Source organism: Vitis riparia, chromosome 11 (assembly GCF_004353265.1).
Source record: "Vitis riparia cultivar Riparia Gloire de Montpellier isolate 1030 chromosome 11, EGFV_Vit.rip_1.0, whole genome shotgun sequence".
NCBI lineage: Eukaryota > Viridiplantae > Streptophyta > Magnoliopsida > Vitales > Vitaceae > Vitis > Vitis riparia.
The window spans coordinates 11,065,906-11,088,942 of NC_048441.1; the positions used below are offsets into that span (position 1 = coordinate 11,065,906).

General features: G+C 32.2%; 1 protein-coding gene and 1 non-coding gene across 2 annotated transcripts; both read left to right on the forward strand.

Annotated features, from left to right (window-relative positions):
* The first annotated feature begins 11,679 nt into the window (after positions 1 to 11,679).
* On the forward strand, positions 11,680 to 22,005 carry LOC117924983 (eukaryotic translation initiation factor). The gene is made up of 9 exons (XM_034843748.1): positions 11,680 to 12,072; positions 13,961 to 14,032; positions 15,427 to 15,522; positions 15,734 to 15,925; positions 18,531 to 18,625; positions 19,516 to 19,603; positions 19,713 to 20,063; positions 20,169 to 20,411; positions 20,502 to 22,005. Exons 1-9 carry the CDS (start codon positions 11,887 to 11,889, stop codon positions 21,558 to 21,560), a joined length of 2,382 nt encoding a protein of 793 aa, XP_034699639.1. The 5' UTR covers positions 11,680 to 11,886; the 3' UTR covers positions 21,561 to 22,005.
* Positions 13,174 to 13,275, forward strand: LOC117925777. Its single transcript, XR_004653042.1, has one exon. It is a non-coding gene; the product is annotated as a small nucleolar RNA snoR103 (small nucleolar RNA).
* Positions 22,006 to 23,037: the final 1,032 nt, after the last annotated feature.

Sequence of the window (23,037 nt, forward strand, 5' to 3'; positions counted from 1 at the left end):
TCAATAGTTAAGTAGTTCAAAAGAAGGAATCGGACCGAAAAGACCATTGGTTAGCGGTTGGTTTGATCGGATCGATCGATATAATCCAATTTTTAAAACATTGATTCATCCATACGGAGAAGGGTTAAAAATGTTATATACTACTTTATTTCTTAACATTTCAATGCCACGACTATTATTAGAATCTTTTAACATAGACAATTAAATTACTAATAAGTAAAAATAAAATAAAATATTTTGTTAGATATTAAGAGTTGAAATTTTGATTGTTGTAGACCGTAGTTAGACAAAATTTCCTAAAATTTTTCTTATACCTTGATTGCCCCACAATATCCATTATGTTAAATTCTAGTGTGATGAATATAATTGAGTAATTTTTATGTTTCTTTTCTCTAAAGTAGGTTTTATTGTACTCCTTGAATATAAAAAATAAATAAAATTTTAACTCTATTTTTATTTAAGAATAAAATTAATAATTATATCCATTCTTATGTTATTTTAAATTATTAAGTGATTATATTTTTTTTAATCCAAACCATATCGACATATGCTTTGTTTTGAATAATATTAAACTTCATTGATTGAATTTTTTGTTTTTCTTTTATAAAAAATTGAGTAATAATTATAAATTATTTTTAAAAATTAATTAAAATCTTATCAATTTTCTAATCTCAATATATTTTGAAAACAAAGCTACAAATAAAAAATAAATAAATAAAATAATGGCCGACATCGCTTGACCATGACAAAGAAATAATGTCATTCCATCCTCTAAAATTAGAAGTATTTTTATGCCCATGTGGAGCACCACCACTAGTTCCAAACAAGGGCAGCATCGTACAACACCATTACACCCAACATTGCAGGTCTCAAGGGGTAAAAGGGTCAATCACCGAACATCAATTAAATCCATCTAAAAATACAGAAGGCCTTGGTGACGTGAGCATATACGTGGCCCGCCCATGCAGTCCAGCCCGTACCTCACTTAGAAGCATAAAAGGAAAGCTAGTGCAGAAAGTGAAGTGTCCGGCACGTGTAGGTGATGACTGTGTAGGCCACGAGGTGCGTTGAACTTTGAAACCAGTGGGAGGTTGAAGTGGGACCCGCATCCGGTAGCCGGTACAGGTAGGGCAACGAAGATAGAAAGCAGCGCCTCAGTTTTGTTTGGAATTGGAAACGTTGTTCGTGATTTTAAGAAAGGACAGCTTCTTTTTGGAAACTAGAAATTCCCGAGAAGTATATGGGTCTTGGGCTTCGAAATACCCATCTTGTCCCTAAATCATTCATGGGCTTATCCTTCAACTATTGAGTTTGGAGTTAAAATTACAACGGTGCCCTTCTGTTCGGATATATTTAAATCTCCTAAGTCCTAAGCCCTAACGCAATAATTATAAGTTGCAAAACAAAAAAATTTAAGTAAAAAATGAAATTTGTAATTAAAAAATTTAAATATATCAAAAATATATTTAATATATTTTAATAACATAATATAATTTTTCATTTATAAATTTTAAATATTTTAATCATAAATAATTATTAAATTATAAATCATACCACATTTTTCAAGTAATATTAAATATGAGAGATTTTATACCTTTTTTTAAATAAAAAATATTTTAGTATAATATAATTTTATTTTAAACAAATATAAACATTAAAATACAATATATTTTTTGTTTTATTTTTTATAAATCAAATATAAATATAACATAATATATCTTATTGGATATTACATTCAAGAATATCATATTCCAATAATATCACATGTATGCATACTATGTTCAATGGAGTATCATATCTTAGAGAATGTATATTATATTTTATTCAACTAACCAAACATGGTCTTCATTTTTCTTGATCAATTAAAATAAAATTGAATGTTAATTTTAATTCATTAAGATCAATTTGACTCCAAGCTTTCAAAATATTAATATTAAATTTTAAGTTTTATCAAATAGTATTTTTTTTAATCCTAATTTAATAATTAAATGAAGAATTATCAAATAGTAAAAGTGTTGTTAACTTGTGGGGTTTTATTGATAACAATGTTATTAATAATTGCTTTTATTATAAATAATTTTATAAAGAATGAGTTGATATTTGCATACACATAAGTGTTTTTGATAATTATAAAGCTAATAGAAAGTAGTTTTTAAAAGAAATGATAAAAGTGATTTTTTATTTATTAAAAATGATTTTATAAAACTTTATTATATCTAAAGAAAATGTTTCAAATGGTTAAAAAGGTACCTTGAAGCCGTGGGCGAAAAATCATTTCTAAAAATGATGACACTTTTATGTTTAGAAATTGGTATTTTAAAAATATTTTTATTAAAAATAAGCATAATTTTAATTTTTTATTTTTTTTAATTATATTGAAATTGTGTAAATTTTGATAATTTGGCAATAAAAACGATATTTTCTATTACTTATTTGAAACTATATATAAAAATATAGATGAGTTGTAATAAGAAAGAAAGAAATAATATTTCTAACATATAGAAAAATAGCCTAAAATTAAGAGAATCAAATAATGTTAATATTTGATTTCCAAATATCGTGAGAATAAAATATTATTAATATTTGATTTTTTAAAATTTATGAAAATATTGATTGAAGTGTCTTCTTACCTTTTTATGTGCTTGCTTCTATGTATTTCCTTGAATATTTCCTTTAACGTGCCCCTCAAGTTAGAATGAAAATGAATATGGATGTCAAGCTTGTCTCAAAACATGGTGAAGACATTCTCTCACAAAAAATTAATAAAAACATTAGCAAGTTGAGAATGTGTGGAGACAAACGAGTGACAAGAGTGCCTATAGCTAACTTCTCTCTTATAAAATGATAGTTGAGCTCAATATGTCTAGAGAAAGCATGACGCATAGGATTAACGGACATGTAAAAAACACTAACATTATCACAAAATAATTATGATGGTTTAGAGAGGGAAGCATCAATATTTCATAAGACATAAGTAATCTAAGTCAACTAACTGCGAATAATGCCAAAAAAACGATACTCTACCTTGGTGCTCGAGTGAGCAATTTTTGGTTGTTTCCTTGAATACCAAGAGATACAATTTGTTAAAAAAAAAAAAAAATTAAAAAAAAAAAAACTTGTAGTGCTCATTTTTATAGTGGGATAACCTACCCAATCAACATCACTAAACCCATAAAGAGATATTGGATTGGTAGAAAGATAACATAAATTAAAGTGTTAGGTTCCCTTAAGGTATATTAAGATGCGCTTTACAATTGTCAAGTGAGTCACATTAGGGTTACTAAAATATTGACATACTCAATTAACTACATGAATAATATTTGGTCATGTGAAAGTTAAGTATTGAAAGACTTTAACAATACTTTAGAAAGCAATAGCATCAGTTAAAACGTTCTCTAAAAACGGAGGTTTGTTAGCAAAAACCTTAGATGTGACATTGGGATTACTATCAAGCATCTTAGTTTTGAAAGTAGGTCATGTGTGTTGGGATTGAGTCCTTAAAAGCAAAATATGTTATAACAAAGTCACACTTGATTGTCCCTTTGCTATCTTTTTTATGCATTGACATTAATTTTAACATTCAACTTATCTTTCTTAGATTATACATGACTTGGATGCATTAGGAATTACACAAAGTATACAAATTATAGGTTCCTTATAAGTAGATAAGTTGTTCATAGTTAGTTCATTGATTTGGACAATCTAGTAGAGACTGTAGTATATTTCATCTTAATTGGAAGGATCACTTGTCTTGACCATCCAAATGAGTTTCTCATTGTGAGTGTACTAGTGTATGTGATGCATATTAGACAAAGACCTACTGTGAATCATGACATAACACTATTGATTGTCATGATTCACTAAGCTACTATATTACATGGACTTTCAACTTTGAAAGGATATCGAGCCTATGTTGAAATCAATGAGAGACTTTAACCTATTAGTAAGATCATAAAGTGACCATATATCCCTAAGAATTGAATCATTATTGATGAAAGCTGGTGGCAACAAGTATTCTCCATAGAGGCATCATGATATCTCATGGAATTGAGATAGTATGTCCCATTGGGTGATCCAAATGACATGTAATCATAAAATCTGTGACCACAATAATTTGTTTAGAGGAGTTTAACATATGTTTCTTGGAGTTAGAATATGTTAGTTGATCATATAATAAATGAGATTTATAACTCAAGGATTAGAGAGGTAATCTTGATAGGATAACACTAGCTTATTAGATTACAAACACTAAGTCATGGGAAGTTTGCATGCAATGGATAGTAGATTATGAGCCTAAATTTCATCTCGTTGTAATTTCATAGGATATTAGAGTACAATTGAATTTTTTTTTTATTTTTATGGAATGTAGAGCCAATTTCAAAATTGGATTATGAGGGGATAAGTATTTTCCTATGAGTCCCATTGGTCCCCGCTCGAGCTGCTATTTTATGATGACAATGCTTTAATGATATTTTAGGTATATAATTCTTAAGTGTGCAATAAGAACGTTTTAGTAAAAATGCAAGATTGCACTAGATCTTATAAATTGACTTTCCAAACTAGGTTAATTAATTATTTTGAGCCTATCAGGGTTAATTAATTAATTATGACCCAAGTGGACTGGATTAAGTGACCCAAGCTCAATTTGAGCTCAAGTCACTTAAGCTCATATGGAAGCCTATATAAACACCTTAAAGAGGGGTTAATAATTGATTCTTCTTCTCATATTTTTTGAGATTTTAGAGAGAGGAACCCTGGCCACCCTTAGAGAGAGAGAAACTCACCATTCTCTAGTGCCAAGACCCATGGAGGGAAAGATTAGATGGAAGATTATTGGGTAGATGAGTTCTACAATGACTATCGCGGTTTTAGAGTCTTCATTGGATGGAAATTGATTTAGGAATATCTAAATCACAGGTTTGAGCGTTCGAACTCTAGATTTACATTAATAATGGCCATTTGTTTCTATTGCGTTAGATCTGAGAAAAGCCTAGGATACATGCATGCACCCTACATGATCAAGGGCCAGGGAACGGAGAAATCCAAGTATTCCTAACAATGTGTATACTTTTGTTGAGAAAGAAAAGACTTCTATATCAAAATGTTTAATTTTCACACCAAGAAAATAATGTAAAGGATTAAGATCTTTAATTGCAAATTCATGGTCGAGTTATGCAAAAAGACCTACAATAAATTGGATATTATTGCTTGCAATAAACATCATCCACATAAATAAGAAAAATTGTAGTTATGTTGTGAGTATGAAAAATAAACAAAGATAAGTCTACTTTGTTATAATAGAAACCAAGTTGAAGCAAAAATTGTGAAAGACGATTGAACCAAGCATGAGGTGCTTGTTTCAAATCATATAATAATATCTTTAATAAACACACATACTCTGGAAAAAAAAATCAATAAATCCCGAAGGTTGCTCCATGTAGACCATCTCAGTTACATGCCCATGCAAGAATGCATTCTTTACATCATATTGGCACATGTTCCAACTAAACAAGAGAGAAAGAGCTATGACAAGATGAATGATGGTTGGTTTGACCACAAGGCTGGAAGTTTCATCATAGTCCACTCTTGAAACTTGGGTAAAATCTTTTGCAACCAAATGAGCCTTAAAACGATTAATGAAACAATCTTCTTTATACTTAATATGATATACCCATTTGGACCTGACAACATTGATTCTAGATGGCTGAGGAAGAAGCTCTCACGTGTTATTATTATGAAAGGCTTGAAGTTCATCTTTCATGGCATTAATCCAATGTAAATCCTTGATAGCAGTCCTTAAGGTTTTTTTGACTCAAATGGAATGAGATCATGCACATGGGAAGAGGTTAGTGATGAAGTGGTAAGAACAATGTAGTCACTAAGATAAGAGGGTGACTTTCTGGCGTGAACGAGTCAAGTTTATGACACTAACTCAGTTGGAAAGACTTGTGAAGTGTCATTATATTCAAGTTGAGCTTCAATGAAAAGAGAAACATGTGCAAAACCTTTATTTATAGTTGGAATTGAATTATCTAATTGAATAGAATATTGAAACAATGGTAGAATTTGTAAGAGAATTTGATGTAATTATACTATTCAAGTTTAGTTAATTTTTTTTTTCATTATTTCCTATAATATTTGGAATAGAATCTGCAATAAAATCATAGTTACAACAATAAAGGAAAATATTAGATATTTTCCTTTTAGAATTTATCAAACTTCTTAGATTTTGTGAATTAATTAGCAAGGTAGTTTCCTTATTAGTTGAATCAAACCATTCATTCAAACAAGGGAAATCAAACATTTTCAAATTAGTAAAATTAAAGGCCTCATGTGAGGACTTATAAGAAAATGTGTCTTCATAAAAAACAATATGTCTACAAATATAAACCCGCCTTGTATGAGGCTTTAAGCATTTATGACCTTTATGAATCAGGTTATATTCGAGAAAGACAGAAGAATAAGTCTTCTTGGTAAACTCTAAACCACTTTGATGATGTAGTGATGGAAAACATTGACATCTTAGCACTTATAAGCCACTATAGTCAGAATGCTATTTGTAGAATTTAAAGTAAGGGCTAACATTGTTAAGAGTTGATGAGGCTTACTTGTTTATAAGATACACACCTGTAATAAAGACTTCAACCCAAAGAGAAAATGGTAAGTTGGCATGAAAAAACATAGTCAATTTGGTTTAAATAATATGCTAGTGTTTTTGCTCGGTCATTTCGTTTTGTTCAAGAGTCCTAGGATATGAAACATATAGTTCAATTCCATTATTATGAAGATCCGCAAGACAAGTACTAGAGTTAAGTTCTCTTCCATTGTCACATTGAAATACTTTAATTTTTCAATCAAATTGATTTTCTATCAAATTTTGAAACTTATGGAAACAAACAAAAAATTTCAGTTTTTCATTTCAAAGGATAAAGCCATGTGAATCATGAATAATCATCAACATATATCACAAAAAAAACAAAAAATGTTGATTTGTAGTCATAGGAATTGAGCTCCAAATATCATAACTGACACGACTAACGCAAATGAAAGGTTTAGTTGCCCAATGTGTTATATCAATAGCTTTATTTTCCCTTAAAAATGAGAGAATATTTGAATTTAGATGTCTAAGTTGTTAATGACGAATTGATAAAGAATCACATGTCTTTATTGCACTGAATGCCTCTTAATAGTTTCTATTCAAAGTATATAGTTGTATTTTCTTATGCTTCCTTGCTACCATTATTTGATTTTGGTCCTTAACAACAAAACCAAATGTCGTGAATTTAAAGGTACAAAATTATCCTTAGTAAATTTTCTAGTAAATAATAAATTTTTCTTCAAATTAGGGGCTATTAACACATATTTTAAATCCAAATTTCCTTCATTTGTAAGAACACAAGTATCTTCGATATGAGAAATAGGTAGATTATTATTTTTCCAACATAAATAACATCATTCCCATCATGTAATTTAATATGAGAAAGTTTACCCGAATCATTTGTCATAGTGAAGTAGCATTGGAATAAACAATAAAAGACAAATCATTTTAGTCGTTCGTTGCAATAGTAGCAAGAGTTTGTGGAAAATCTTCAAGTTGGTAGGAATAATCAAACCTATACCAACAATCAATAACAAGATGATTTTGTTTTTCCATAGATTTGATAAGTTACTTTACTACCATTATTTGAGCTAGCAGGACATTATTGACGTCTTTCTTTTGGTTGAGTTATGTTGTTATTTGATTGTTTCAGAATGTTGTCATTTCTTTGAGGATTATGGTTGTCATTATAGGGCCTAACAAGTGTGAATCCTCTTTCTTTTTAGTTGAAATTTCCTCTAACCCCTTGACCATTTTGACTACTACCTCATTATCTAAAAAAAGCTTGTGCGTGATTTAAGAATGTTTTATCCTCCTCTTTTTGGGTAGTGAGTGATTATTCATATCCTTGAAAGAGTAACATAAACTGACTAAAATAAGGATAAAGTAGTTTAGTAAGCATAGCAAGTAAAAAAATTTCATGCATTTCTTCTAAGCCATGAGCAAATTAAAAAACTTTGTCTTGGTATGAAATTGGCTTTTTGATTGCAAAGAGATTGTCACATATATTTTTTAAGTCTCTTAAATATTTTTCAAGAGACCATGACCCCTTTTTGAGAGTCATCTATTTTTAAGATTCCTTTATTTTTTCTATTGTAACAGGAAACAATTGCTCTTCAAGAGATGTTCAAACTTCATATGTCGTTTTAACACTGAAGATCATGCTTAAAATGTCTTATTTGATGGTTCCAAGAAGCCATAAAGTAAAATGTTTGTCATTATTGATTTATAGTTGGTATTGTGGGTTAAGACTTTTGTTTTCTTTATCATCCTTAATTTTTTTAGCAAGTTTTTTTTTCATTTAATTGATGATGAAGAACACTGAGTTTCTGGTCTAAGAGTGATTTGGATTTGATGATGAAGAACATCGAGTTTCTGGACTAAGAGTGATTTGGCTTCGCCACAATAGGGAATTTGTGGTGTTTAAATTGATAAAAATGAAACTAGAAAATTGGTGAAATGACTAAATATCAAGGTTTTAAAAATCGAATTGGACTGGTTGGTATGACCGATTTGACTGTCGACCGATCACGGTTCGGTTCCAATCTACCCAATTGGATCAAAAAACGATTGAATCGGAATCGAATCGCTTAAACCGGCGGTTCGACTGACGAACCAGATGAACTGACCGGTTCCCTTCGAACCTAGCAACTCATTTTCCTTCCTCCCTTCCCTGTGTGGCTAGTACCTCTATTATCATTTGGAGCGTTGTCCCGTTGGTAGCATCCCCCAGTGTTGGGAACCCTACCCCAACCCCTCCCCCTCCCACCTGACCCCCAAAATGTTGCAAATCTCGTCGTCCCATTGGCAGCACCCTGCCCCTCTCTCCCTGTTGCGGGCTAGAAAGCCTCTCCCATTCTCCCGTGCCGTGCGTTGGAAACCTCCTAACCCTACCCTCAAAATGCTGCAAATCCCCGTCACCAACCCCTTACTTGCAAAGCCCCGTCGCTCCCCACTCCCCGACATTGGGAACCCTATCCCCTGTCGCGTGCTGGAAAGCCCCTCATCCCCTCACATTGTGAGCTGGAGACCTCCCAATGCTGCCCTCAAAACACTACAAATACCCGTTGCCAAACCCCCACCTACAAAGCCCTGTCACCCCCCACCCCCAAAGGCGTACTGGAAAGCTCACCCCCTAACGACAAAAAGCCCTCCCATAGCGTTGGAAACCTCCCAAAGAGCCTTGTATACCATTTTTGTTTTTTAAAATTTAATTTTGATGTTTTATATTTAATTTCTTAATTTTTTATTGATTAATAATTGTAGTGATATGTTTAATATTTTTTTTTTGTTTTATTTATTGCACCTTGAAATTTTTGAAAATATTTGGTTGATTGACATCTACATGTAAAAATTTTTGTGAAAAAACTCAACAAACATAATAGATATTGTCAAAATTTAGATAGAATTTATTATTTTTATTTATTAATTTTTTAAATTTTAATAATATATAAAATATATATTATAACGTCACTAGTTCGATCAGTGAACCGTGAACCGGTAACTTTTTCGGTTCAATAACTGGTCCAATTCTGAAAGCATTGCTAAATATTGAGTTTAGGTTCTATGTTTGGGAAAAATGAAAGGATAAAGAAGAAGACATATTTTTGGCTTATAAGTTTATTACTGTGATCCCATGTAAAGTTTGATAATGTGACAATAAAATATATTTTCTATTACTTTTGTGAATCTTTATATAAAAATACAGATGAGTTATACAAAGAAAGAAATACTAACATATAGGAAAATATCATAAAATTAAGAGAATCAGATAATACTAATATTTGATTTCCAAATATTGTAATAATAAAATATTGTTAAATATTGTGAGAATAAAATATTATTAATATTTGATTTCTTTAATTTCTCTATATTTATGGAAATATTGATGAGAGTGTCTTCTTCTCTTTTATGCTTTCTTAATTTTTTGAAACATGAAAAAATAAAGTTAAAATTTATATAATCCACGTTCTAGAAAAAAGTTGTCCACATGTTATAATTCTTTTAGGTCATATTTTAGTTTGATTTCTCAAAAATAAATATTTTTTTTTTTTTGTAAATTTCAATAAGATTTTTTTTATTTGTTTTGATAATTTTGTTGAAAGAGTTTATAATTTTTTTTTAAATTAACATAGAAATTAGAAAAATATTACTTTTTATAGAAACTTTATTTTAATTAATATAATGTATATTTAAAAAATTACCCTTTCCCAAATAATATCTCACTGTTTTAGGAAAAAGAGCATTAAAATATGTATATGTATATCAAAATATCCAGGAATTTATGATGAAATAAAAATTTGACTTACGTATAAAGGAATTCATGAAAAAACAAGCAAAAGGGGAGAGAATTATTTCTCAATTTTTATTTATTAAAAAAACAATTAAATCACAATCATTTAAAATTCAAAATTAACGAAACTTTCTCACTAGAAAAAGAAATTGAAAGAAAATCGATCTTACCTTAACTAAAATAATGGAAACTATTGCCGTATAAATTTCAAATAAATCAACTTACTTCAACTAAAATAAGGAAAATAATAAAATAGAAAAATAATCTTAATTCTTAAAATAAATAAAATAATAAAATAAGGAAATAAACTTAATTTCTATTCATATGACTCCATCATAAAGCCAACCATTATAGAAAGTTTGTCAAAAATTATTTAAGAAAAATCTAATTAAGTTCAAATTCTTTCCCAATTTTAAGCTTTTTCAAATTGCTTGAAATTGTTGGTATTAATCATTATCATGTTAATATATATATAAAAAATATAATTATAAGTTTTACCTACTTGAGAGATAAGGAATGACAACGGGGTGAGTTTGGAATGGGTTGCTCCCATCTCAACCCCGTCCCGTTTATTCAATACAATTTCCATTCTCATCCCATTTTAAAAATTAAACGGGACGGGGCAGGGTAGGGCGAGTATGATAAATTCTCATACCCGTTTCGCCTTGCCCTGTTTAACTTTTTTTTGAATTTTAATTTTTTTTTTAAAAAATTACTCTTAAAATTTTTAATTATATTAAAATAAATATATTTTATAAATAATTGAATTATTATATTTTTTATAATTTATTTTATTAAAAATATTTTATTATTATTTATATATTAAAAATAGTAAAATAAAAATTAAATAAAATTATATTAATTTTAAAATTTAAATTAAATTTAATTTGAAAATTAATTTTATATATAATCGAGACGAGGTGGGACGGGGCAATACCCGAACCCGCCGTGGGTTTTAAAAAAAATCTCGAATCCATCTTAAACCCATTTATTAAAATTAAATCCTGTCCCATTAGGGAGGCGGGTACCCGAAAAAACCCGTCCGGACAACTTCCCATATGATGAAGTTGGATGGGCTAGAAATATAATTTGATTCCAACAAAAGGGCAAAGTGGTCCACCCAAAAAAGGAAAGCTGTATCCAGGTCTGATCTAAACCAGAAAGGGCAGTGACGTAATTACAGGAAGGTACTAATTACAGAACCTATAAATAAATAATAAATAAAATAAAAAAGGAAATAAAAAAAAGTAAATAAATCACATTACATAAGGGTTTTCTCGTTCTCACACACATCTCTTTGCTCTTCGGCAGAAGAGAGAAAGGAGTAACTCCCAATCTGCTCTTTCTCTCTCTAGAAAAAACCAAACATAGCATCTCGTTTCTCTCTCTCGAAATTCCATTCTTAGATTTAGCGATTATCTAATCGTTGATTCTGTTTCTCCGGTGATCGGTGCGGGGGGCGATAGGCTGAAAATAGATACTGCGAGATCGAGGTATGCAGGCTGATCAGACGGTGTTGAGCTTGAGACCTGGTGGTGGCGGCGGCGGCGGCGGAGCCAATCGAGGAAGCAGATTCCTTGGTCCTCGGTTCGATTCGTCTTCTTCTTCGCCTTTTGGTTCATCCTCTGATCTTCCTGTTCTGCGTCCTCATGGCGGTGCTCCTTCCTCTTTCTCTATAAAGGTATATAAACTTCCGGCCATTTATTGGATCTAGGGTTTTGATTGTTTGTTTTAGTGGCTTTTGAACCTGTTTTTGGTAGTGTGCTAGTTTGGGGAATTTAGGGCTTGGTTAATTTTTTTGGGGGATTTAAATGAATATGTACTTTTATCCTTGGGCTTGGATATGGATATCCTTTTATTTGATTCGCGATGCTTTTGTCTATTTGTTATTTGGATTGAATTCTATGGAAGCATGGATTGAGTTGTATTAGATTATGGCTCTTTTGTTGATCATACGTGTGTTGCTATCTGTTGATCGGAATCTTAATTGCGTTTGACGTTTGTGTGAACTTAAGTGTTCTTGTTTTGCTTATCCCCTTATGCTAGGAGGACTTGTTGATATTTTTACTTAAGGCTATGTTTGGTTCTCAGAAAATTTGAAGGAAAATGCAAGGGAAAGAAAATACAAAGGAAAAACAGAGGGAAAGAAAAAGTGAACGAAAATAAAAAAAATAGATTAAAAGTTGATAAATTATTTTTTTTGTTACTTCAAACTCATTTTATTTATTTTAACTCATCAATATAAAGATTAAATAATTTAAAAATACATAAGTTTTTAATTAGTTTTAATCATATTTGATTTTCTTTGATATTTTTCATAGGACAACCAAACATAAAAAAATCATTTTCTTTTGCATTTTTTTTCTTTCCTTAGTATTTTCCGGGAACCAAACATAACCTAAAAGATTTCTTTAGCAATTGTCCCTTTCTTCTTCACATGTTTATTATTATTTTCCTTAATTATCATTATTGTTTACTTTATTATTTCTTATTAGAGTTGCGCATAAAACAATATATTAAAGAAAATCAGAAGGATGTGTAACCTAACTACATAAGGGGAGTCCAGAGAAAGAGTCTTACCTGTTATATCAATGAAAGCTAAAAATTGAAACCCTTTTGTCCATTTTGGTTTCCACCTTCTTTCCCCAGTATTTCAGAATATTGCTTTGAGCTTTGGAGCTGATATTTTGGTTCCACAATGAATGTTTTTTTGTTATTGTCATTCTTATGGTTATTATTATTATTATTATTATTAAATCTACTACTATTGCTACTATTGTTATTGATGCACAGAATATTGGTAAAGTATGTACAAACAGTTACGCAGGCTTTATGTGGGCAAGTGATTAGCATCAGGTTGCCCATAAAGGACCTACATACATACATGGAGGCTTTAAGTAATGGATTTTGATTGAACAAGGGAAGTTTGATTTAATAACCGAGTGTCAGAGAAGTGAGGTCAATGTTCAATGTGCCATACTAAACTATTGGCTGGATGGGCCCTAAATTCATGCTAAATAATTTCAGGAATGGTTAATTATTATAGCTTATGACTGGCTGTTGTTTGAATTTTTTCTATAACAGGGGTGAGTTGTTTTTCAAAAGAATAAAGGGTTTGTAGGCAAATATTTTTCAGAGACAACTTCAATTCCTTTGTTCATATATTTTCTTTGTTCATCGCATGTGAGTTCTCCAAATTTCTAATGAAGAGTCCTCCACACAGAGTGTGAACTCATCATCTCATGTTGTAACGACCTTTTCTTGTTGAGATTTTGCTGGACGAGTACTTGGATGCTCTTTTAATTGGTTGGGAACCTAGAAATTATTGTTCTGTTGAATCTTCATGATCCAACTTGAGTGTGATTCAACATTAATATTTTTGTGCACTGTAGATTGTGTTTTTAAATTCAATTTTCAGATTTATTTTTTAAATCAGCAGATGCCCTCAACCCTGGTCCTCTTCCCCTTCCCTTTATTTATCCTGATAGCTTACCTATTTGTTCTTTTGTTGAATAATGGGCTGCATTGTTATGGAAGGTTTTGACACATTTATTGTTTTGTTGTTGTAGGCTGGGGATAGTCGGTTTGAGGGTCGTGAGCGTGTGCGGTTCACCCGAGACAAACTGTTGCAACTTAGGGAGGTAATTTTTTCACTTCTCTGCTCTTGATGAACATATATATCATTAAATCTTGTTGATACAGATCTCCTTGTATTTTATCAATAATTGTGAAAAAAATTATGATTTATGATGTGATACATATGATGCAATACAATTTCTTTAAAATAATATGTATCAAGAGTATCTATCCTATTGTGAAATTATATATTACTAGTATGTTAAGGGAGATGATATGCATGATTTGTCATGCATATTGAACATTGTGACAGTCACATTTGACGATTTTCTTTTCCTTTGAAAAGATTAGTACAATATTTTTAGATGGGTTAAAATGATAAAGAGGGCAGGAAAAGACTACAATCCCTTTGTGGAAACATTGTACATGCATTTTCAAAGACATACGTGGAAAATTGAAGCTTAATTGTAATCATTATTTCAACAAATATTTAAGTGTTATTAACTTTAAAGTATGAGGATAAGTAACTTGTGTCTTTGTGTGCGCAAATTGACAAAAGTTCCTAAATTTTCCTATAAAATAACTTTTGTTTAATATATTAGTTTTAAATTTTATTTTTTGATTTTTTCCCCTTTTATGGGGGATGACAAACCTGAAACATTAAACTTCAGAAATTGGTATCAACAATATCTAGTTAGAGGGCTGATAGAAACTTAAGATTAAAATTATGGTTAAGGTTTAGGAAGGGTAAAGTCTGCACTGCAAATTTATGATGAATCTATGCATTAAAATATTATATGTTCTTAAGATGATAACTTTAAACATGTGGTGTTCAATGTTTTCATTTTTATACTATTAATGAGTGCCATTGTGATCTCCTTTGATCTTATTTACCTTGTCATTGAATTGGTTATATTTTTCTACTTCATCCTTGGAATATGTATGTGTTTTGTATATGCATACATATCTTTTTATTATGTTTAATATGTGTTTTTCTTTTTATCAATATACAACAAATTTGGATGAATAATGACTTGATGATGTGATTTATGAGATGATAATTATAGTCTTATCCATGGACTTACAAAGCACTTTCTTTCTTTTATCCTTTTCTCCCTGGTCTATCCCCCATGTTCTCCTTGTTTTCAATTTTTGCATCTTTTTACCTTTTTTTTTTTTTGGTGCCTTTTGATATTTATGGAGAGTTGAATGACCCCTTTTTTCCTGGGCACAAAAAGTAGGTGTCAAGCATTTGCTTGTTCAGCATGTTGAATGACTGCTTATACTGGTCTTTCTAGTTTTCTAATAGGTTGCTTGTGTAATCAGTGTACCAGTAATTAGATCTCTCCACCATTTATTGTTAATGTATTTCTTTGTTACTGCTGTTCTTGAGATTCATATTCTGTCTATGCTGTCACTTGCGTCTCACTAAATGTTTGATACTTCTTATCTTCTATAGGTTGTTGATGTCCCTGAGGATATATTGAAAATCAAACAAGAGATAGAAGCTGAATTATTTGGTGAAGATCAAAATTGGGGTCGGGGAGAAAGCAATGTGAGTTTTTTTGTTTTTGTTTTTTTTTCCCTGGCTTTGACGTTAGGTGTAGTTTCTTTTGGAAGCATACAATTATTAATCTAGTGCATATGCATGCAACATACGTTTATCAGTGGTTTTTGTTAAGAGTAGCTGAAAGATTTTCGCATGTACCATTTTTCTTATTAAAGTTTATGTCTGTTTGTATTTTAACAATTGTTTATCTCTTCAGCTGCCAAATCAATCTCAGAGTCGTTATTCTGAGCCAGATAATCGTGACTGGCGTGGCCGGTCTGCACAGCTTCCTGCCTCTGGAGAGGAGAGGTCATGGTTTGACTCTAGACAGCAGGAAGCAAACCAATTTAATCGTCAAGACCAACTAAACTCCCAGTTTGCAAAGGCTCAAATATCTTCTGTCCAAGGGGTAATCAATATTAACTGAAATAATCTGGATTGATCTCTAATTTCTATGCCTTTTGTGTTTCTATCAGTCATGTTAAACCACTCTCACTTCTAGAGAGAATTTTCTCCATGAAGAATAGAATTTTGTTTGTTTTATTTTATTTTTTATTATATTTTTTTCCTTTTGGTTGCTGTTTAAATTTGTGAGTGAAATTGAAGTTAGATGCCTTCTGGAGACTCCAAAACCTTGTTAGCTTTAGGTAGTGTAACCAGGATTCTTAACATGTTTGATAAACCTATGTGAGGTGTTCTCTTGGTTCCAAGTGAATACAGTTTTCCATTGTAGGGAGAAAGCTGTGGCATTGACAACCTGAGGTAGCCCACTTTGGGATGTTCCCAAATGGCCTTGTCAATCATGAGTGTGTTCATATAATTGTCAAGGTGCTTGCTTGACAATTATATGATGTCTTGCAATATAATATTTTCATTCAGTGAGTTGAGCTGCTACAACTTATTATGTTTATATAACTCTTACTCCTGTTTTCAATGTGACTCAATCAATAAACACTACTAGAAATTGTTACTTACTGGTATGAGGTCAACCTGAGATTGCATGTCGGTAAATTAATTATGGTTCTCAGTTTCTTCTCTATTTTTTTGGAAAATAAAACTAATCTGAATTCCTTGTTCCATGTTTACTCTAAGATTATTAGTTTAGTCTTGTGATAATTACTAATATAATAAGCATGGCTGTTAGTATTGTACGGTACAAAATATGTATCATGTGATATGTTTTGATTTAGAAGGATTTCAAATTTTCAACATGAATTGTGAATTGTATCATACGGTATGGTGCATGTATAGGGTGATACATATTTCAGTAGGGTTCCCCCCCCCCCCCCCCTCTTGTAATTTTGCCAAGAATCAAAGGGGCAAAAATGAAAAAGAACATGAAATTTGAAAAGATTAATGAAAGAACAAAAAAAATTGGGGTAAAAAAAGAAAGAAAAAGAAGTTGGCCACATTGGTGGATTGTTGGTGAGAAAACTTGCAATTGTTGATACGAACTGGAGTTGCTGTCACCCTTGTTGCTGCCAAAGTGAAAGGAGTCTTCTTCAAAAGGACTTCTCCAATTCCCCAACATCATCTCAGCTATCTTATATATAGTGCTATATAGGGGTCCATTTTTTAGCAAAATCAATTTAAAAACTTACCAATAACCAATGTGTATTATCACCTCATGGCTCATAGTGGAATACAGATGGCATCCTCTCAATTCCTTATGTGATATATGAAACAGATGAGAGTCTCCCAATTCCTTGTGTAATATATGAAATTATATATATATATGCTCTTGTTTGCCTATGAAAAGTAATAATAATAATACAGTTTAGTAAATCAAATTAGGGACCAATTTCCATTGTTGCTACCAAAATAATAAATTTTTTTTATCGGATACCAAAATAATATTAAAATACTTAAAAATTGGAATTTTGGTATATAAAGTATATAGATGAATGATTTTTGATAGATTGGTGATTTGATATTGTATTTTAGTTCTCTTTTTGCAACATATACATATTTTATATATGCATATATGTGCATTATATACATTTTCTATCTATTTCCCAACATATGGAACTCCTTTATTGATGGCTGTGCCTGCTGTGGCTGTGCATACTAATATCTGGGGTTTCTTTATGATATCCTTTTGTTTTCTGGTGTGCTGCTTGTATACATTGTTTATACATGGGTTGCACCCCCTCTTTTGGGCTTTTAATACTCCATCTTATCTTATATAGAGAAGGTTCTTCTCAGAACCTACTTTTAATTTTCCAATTAATTGTTCATTAAGTTGTATGACCTGCTAGATTACACCATGTTACACATGCTAAGTTTTCAGCAGAAATGCACATGTTAATTAGGGGTGTCCTTCATTGTTTCAGTGGATGATGTTAGTATGTGTTAACACAATTCTAGAACCACTAGGGGCAATGGTTCTGCTGCATTTATGGTAATCCTGCTATTATATGATAGGCTGTTCGAGTGCCTTCAAAGGTTAGCTTATGTGCCCAGTAATTGTGGCAGGAAAAAATGAATCCTGTATTCATTTAATCAGATCTAGCTGTGGCTTGCAGTTGATCCTCCAATATTTAATGACCACAGGAAATGTGGAATAAGTAGGATTACTAAGTATTAAATTTCCACTTCTATTATCACCAGCAATAAGTGTCCTCATAAGCATAATTTTTTTTTTTTTTTCACAATCGATAAATACAAAAAACTATCAATGGGAAAAAAAAAAAGGGAAAAAGTTGTGCTACTGGGGAATTTGGATTTAGTAATTATTACTTTGAAACATGTTGGTTTATTTAATTTTGAAGTTCATTATAAATTGATATAGTGGCCTTTTACAAAAAGGCATCAATATAGATTGAAATTGTATACAAGAGAATACCGATGTGTATTTTAGGTGGTTGTTTTAGTTAATGAATATTCTTTTTAATAATAATTATGATTTTATGTTGCAATTTGCTTTTTGAACTCATACTAGCCTCCAGATGAATTTCTGGTGCATTATTTGTTTGGCATTATTTCCAACTCCTATGTTTGCTTTATTGAACCAGGGACCTGCTCCTGCTCTAGTGAAGGCTGAGGTGCCATGGTCCGCTCGACGTGTGAATCTTTCTGAGAAGGAACGTGTCTTGAAGACAGTGAAAGGGTAATATATCATGAATAGTCTATATCTAGGATAGGTGACCTTCGGTGATTAGGGTATGATGTCTATTTGTTTTATGAAGACCTACCAATCAAATTGTGAATCATTAAATTTGAGTCTTTGTAACTTTGTCTTCTGGAAATTCTTCAAATCTTGAAATTACAGATCTAATCTGGATGGCGTTAAATGGTAGACATTCAGAACATGCTTTTCTTAAATGTCCATGTACATCCATCCGCAACCAACCACCCCCATTGGATGAAGCATTTATTTTGATAATTATGCATGTTGCATAGGCACTTGTGCATAACAAAAAACATATATTACATGGATAATTCTGCCTGAAAGAAGCAACCTTACTGGAAAGGATTTGTCAAAAATTACAATCCATTTTAAGTTTGATCATTAATCCTTGAAACGGTTGAAACCTTTGGGTGGTTCTTTCAGTGTTATTCATGAGATATCATATTACATGTAAAACAAACGTTTTTGTGATCCCTGTAATTTAATGGCATGCAATATAATTTTAATATACTACTAATATTGCTGTATCAATGTTAAGACTTTGAAATCTATACCATAGTGCTGCAATAAATACGTTATTTAATGTATTAACCCTTGAACTAATAACAGAATGTAAACTGTATATGCATGTTTCCATGAATTTGTTTGTTGAAACACTAGTCGCATTTTCTTCATTAACTTTCTAGATGGCATGCTTTTCATGTTGATATATACGAGCAGATTGTTCTTGAAGAGAGGCATTTCATTTTGAAGTTGTTGCATGATTTCCATTTGTTATTCAATTGCATAGTTCTGATTCCAGATGGTGTAAGAAATTTGCACGGTAATGACTAGTTGTATGCTGGATACTACTTGTTTTTGCAATGCAGGATACTGAACAAGCTCACTCCAGAGAAGTTTGATCTTCTCAAGGGCCAATTGATTGACTCTGGGATCACAACAGCTGATATCTTGAAGGTTTCTCTTTCTTAAAAAACTTTTGTCATTCTTTCAAGAAATACTATTTAAATAAAGGATTTTTGCTTCTATTGTTGCCAATGTAACTCATGATTGGCTTGCAATGCAGGGAGTCATCTCGCTGATATTTGATAAGGCAGTGCTAGAACCCACTTTTTGTCCCATGTATGCCCTCCTGTGCTCTGATCTTAATGAAAAGCTCCCCCCATTCCCATCTGATGAACCTGGTGGAAAAGAAATCACTTTTAAGCGAGTTCTCTTGAATATCTGCCAGGAGGCATTTGAAGGTTCTGATAAACTGAGAGCAGAAATAAGGCAGATGACTGCCCCTGAACAAGAGTTGGAGCGAAGAGACAAGGAAAGAATGGTTAAGCTTCGAACTTTGGGAAACATCCGTCTTATTGGGGAGCTTCTGAAACAGAAAATGGTACCTGAAAAGATTGTCCACCACATTGTTCAGGTTCTACGCAGACATCCTTTCCTAACCTTTATAGTTTTTAACGAAGATGTGTTATTATTATTTTTTTTATTGGGGATTATCTCATGCTTGTTATGGGAAACACAGGAGCTTTTAGGACATGATAATAAATCTTGTCCTGATGAAGAGAATGTTGAGGCCATATGCCAGTTCTTTAACACTATAGGTAAGCAGCTTGATGAAAGTACAAAATCTAGGCGCATAAATGATATGTACTTTAGCCGATTGAAGGAATTAACGACAAACCCCCAATTGGCTCCACGTCTGAGGTTCATGGTTCGTGATGTTCTTGATCTGCGTGCAAACAGTTGGGTTCCCAGGCGGGAAGAGGTGAAACATCAAATTTCATCAACTGATAATGACCTGGATTTGCTGTTGGATTTTGATTTTTAACTAAGTATTCCTACCTTGATGTCACAGGTGAAAGCTAAAACCATAACAGAAATCCATACAGAGGCAGAAAAAAATCTTGGGTTGCGTCCAGGTGCCACTGCAAGCATTAGAAATAGTCGCAGCATTGTTTCTGGTGCTCAAGGGACCATGGGCCCTGGTGGCTTCCCAATCACCCGGCCTGGCTCTGGGGGGATGATGCCTGGAATGCCAGGAACCAGGAAGATGCCTGGTATGCCTGGAATTGATAATGACAATTGGGAGGTTCCAAGGACCCGAGCCATGCCTAGAGGTGATGGATCAGGTGTTCAGACTCGTGTCCAGCAGACCCATGTCCAGTCGCCATTGATGGGCAAGTCAATGCCACTGAACTCAAGACTGTTACCTCAGGGCAGTGCTGGTTTTATAAGTGGTAGGACAAGTGCTCTATTGCAGGGTAGTGGTCCCCCTCCTGGCCGCACTGCCAACTTTGGCTTGGGTATGGAACCTGCACTCCAAAGCCCTGTGCCTGCTAAATCTGTTCCTGTTGCATCTATTGTTCCAGCAGCTGAGAAACCAGTGACTCCTGCTGCCAGATTGAATTCAGATGACCTCCGGAGAAAAACAGTCTCACTTCTTGAGGAGTACTTTGGTGTCCGGATTTTAGATGAAGCACTACAGTGCGTGGAGGAACTAAAGTCCCCAGCTTACCATCCCGAAGTTGTGAAGGAGGCTATTTCCCTTGCACTAGAAAAGAGCCCACCTTGTGTTGACCCTGTTGCGAAACTCCTGGAGTTCTTGTTTTCCAAGAAGGTTCTTACCACTATGGATATAGGGACTGGATGTTTGATGTACGGATCAATGCTGGATGATATTGGCATTGATTTACCAAAAGCTCCGAATAGCTTTGGTGAGGTTATTGGGAACCTAGTTTTGGTTGGGGCATTGGACTTCAAGGTAGTGACGGAAATCATGAAGAAAGTGGAGGATGACAGGTTTCAGAAAATGATATTTGATGCTGTGATGAGGATTGTCAGTTCCAGTCCTTCTGGGCAAGGGGCGTTGGATTCGCAGGCAGCCGACATTGCAGCTTGCCAGAGCCTGCTCTAGTAAGCCTTACCCTTTGTTTGCAAGAGTAGATCAATTTCTGTAACCACTGAGATTGGATGTTCCATGCCTATGCCTATGCCTATGCCTATGCCTATTTTCTCTCTTTCCAATTGCCCCTTCCGTTTGCCCCCTTTTTTAAGGCGAGCAACTTGTATCACAATATGATGATAAGATGGAGCTGTGAAGAACAGATAAATTTTTATTGAGTTGTATATTTTGCCCGAGGTGATAGTAGTGTGTTTATTGAAGAAAAAAAAATGAGAACATAACACCATGGTTTTTGCTCTCAAAGTGCAGCTAATTATGGTCGGTCGAGAATTGGGGACCCAATGGTTTTGTATTGGATTAGTTTTTTTAATTTTCTTGACAGAGTTTAGTTTGTTTGTTTGTTTTTGGTTGGAACTGGTACCATCATAAATGCCATTGTTTCACCTTTGGAGAATAACTCTCTCATGTCTGTTTCCAGTTGATGATGATCCTTTGCCCTTGCAGTTTTGCTCTAGGGGTGTGCATAGGCTACTTGGGACTTGAATTGATTGAAATTCTGAGAATGCTTATTTTTATTGAGGTTGATTCCTCTTTTAGTCTCAGGCATCTGATTACAGGCTTCTCCCCCATTCATCTGGGGGGAAATTCTTACTTCATTTTGTTCATGTGGGTGGCCTCTCCATGAGATTTAACTTTTTAAGGTTACAAAATAAAATGATTGATGCTTGATTGTTTAACTGGACTAGTGTAATTCTATTAAAAAAACAAGTAATATTTGGAGATGGACAAGTGTGAGCTTGAGCCAAATTAAGGGCATATTTGGTAAAATTTAATACTTATTATTTAATTATTTAAGTTGATTTTAAGTTAAATTATATTTAAATTGTTGATTTAAAATTTATTGCTTAATTTTTAATTTTGGTAAATAAAGTTATTTGATAAAATTGACTTAAAATTTATTCTAAATCATTAAATTAATATATTTATGCCTATAAATTATAATTAAGGTAAATTGGGTTAAATAACAATAGAGGTAGCAAAATGAAAATAAAAAGATAAAATTAAGAAATAGACGTAAAAATAAGTTAATTATTTTTATTTTTTACTTAAAAATTTATATCATAAAGTTATTTTATTAAATATATTTAATTTATTTAATGAATTAAATCAAGTTATTAAGCTGGTTTATCAAATAACCACTAATTCTTGATCATAATGTACTTAGGTTTCATAATTACTAGCATCGAGTGGAATGAATTGATAAAATGATTCCAAATCTTCAAATTATGTGCCAATGGAAAGGATTCGGGGAGGGAAAAGATTAAAATTTTGAAATCTTTGATAAAATTTGGGCGCTATTAAAGTGGATACCGAGTTAAAAACCCCTTTTCCCCAAAAATATTTTATTAAGCTTTTCTATTCTGTAAATTGTTGTGTATTTTTACTCTTTAAATAAAAGTTACAGTATGATGACTTTTGGGCAAAAGGG

Excerpts from the sequence above, each read along its gene's own strand:
- LOC117924983 (XM_034843748.1), top strand. The coding sequence starts at position 11,887 with ATGCAGGCTGATCAGACGGTGTTGAGCTTGAGACCTGGTGGTGGCGGC. Across the intron at positions 14,033-15,426 it reads AACTGTTGCAACTTAGGGAG|GTTGTTGATGTCCCTGAGGA; the intron begins GTAATTTTTTCA and ends TATCTTCTATAG. Across the intron at positions 18,626-19,515 it reads GTCTTGAAGACAGTGAAAGG|GATACTGAACAAGCTCACTC; the intron begins GTAATATATCAT and ends TTTGCAATGCAG.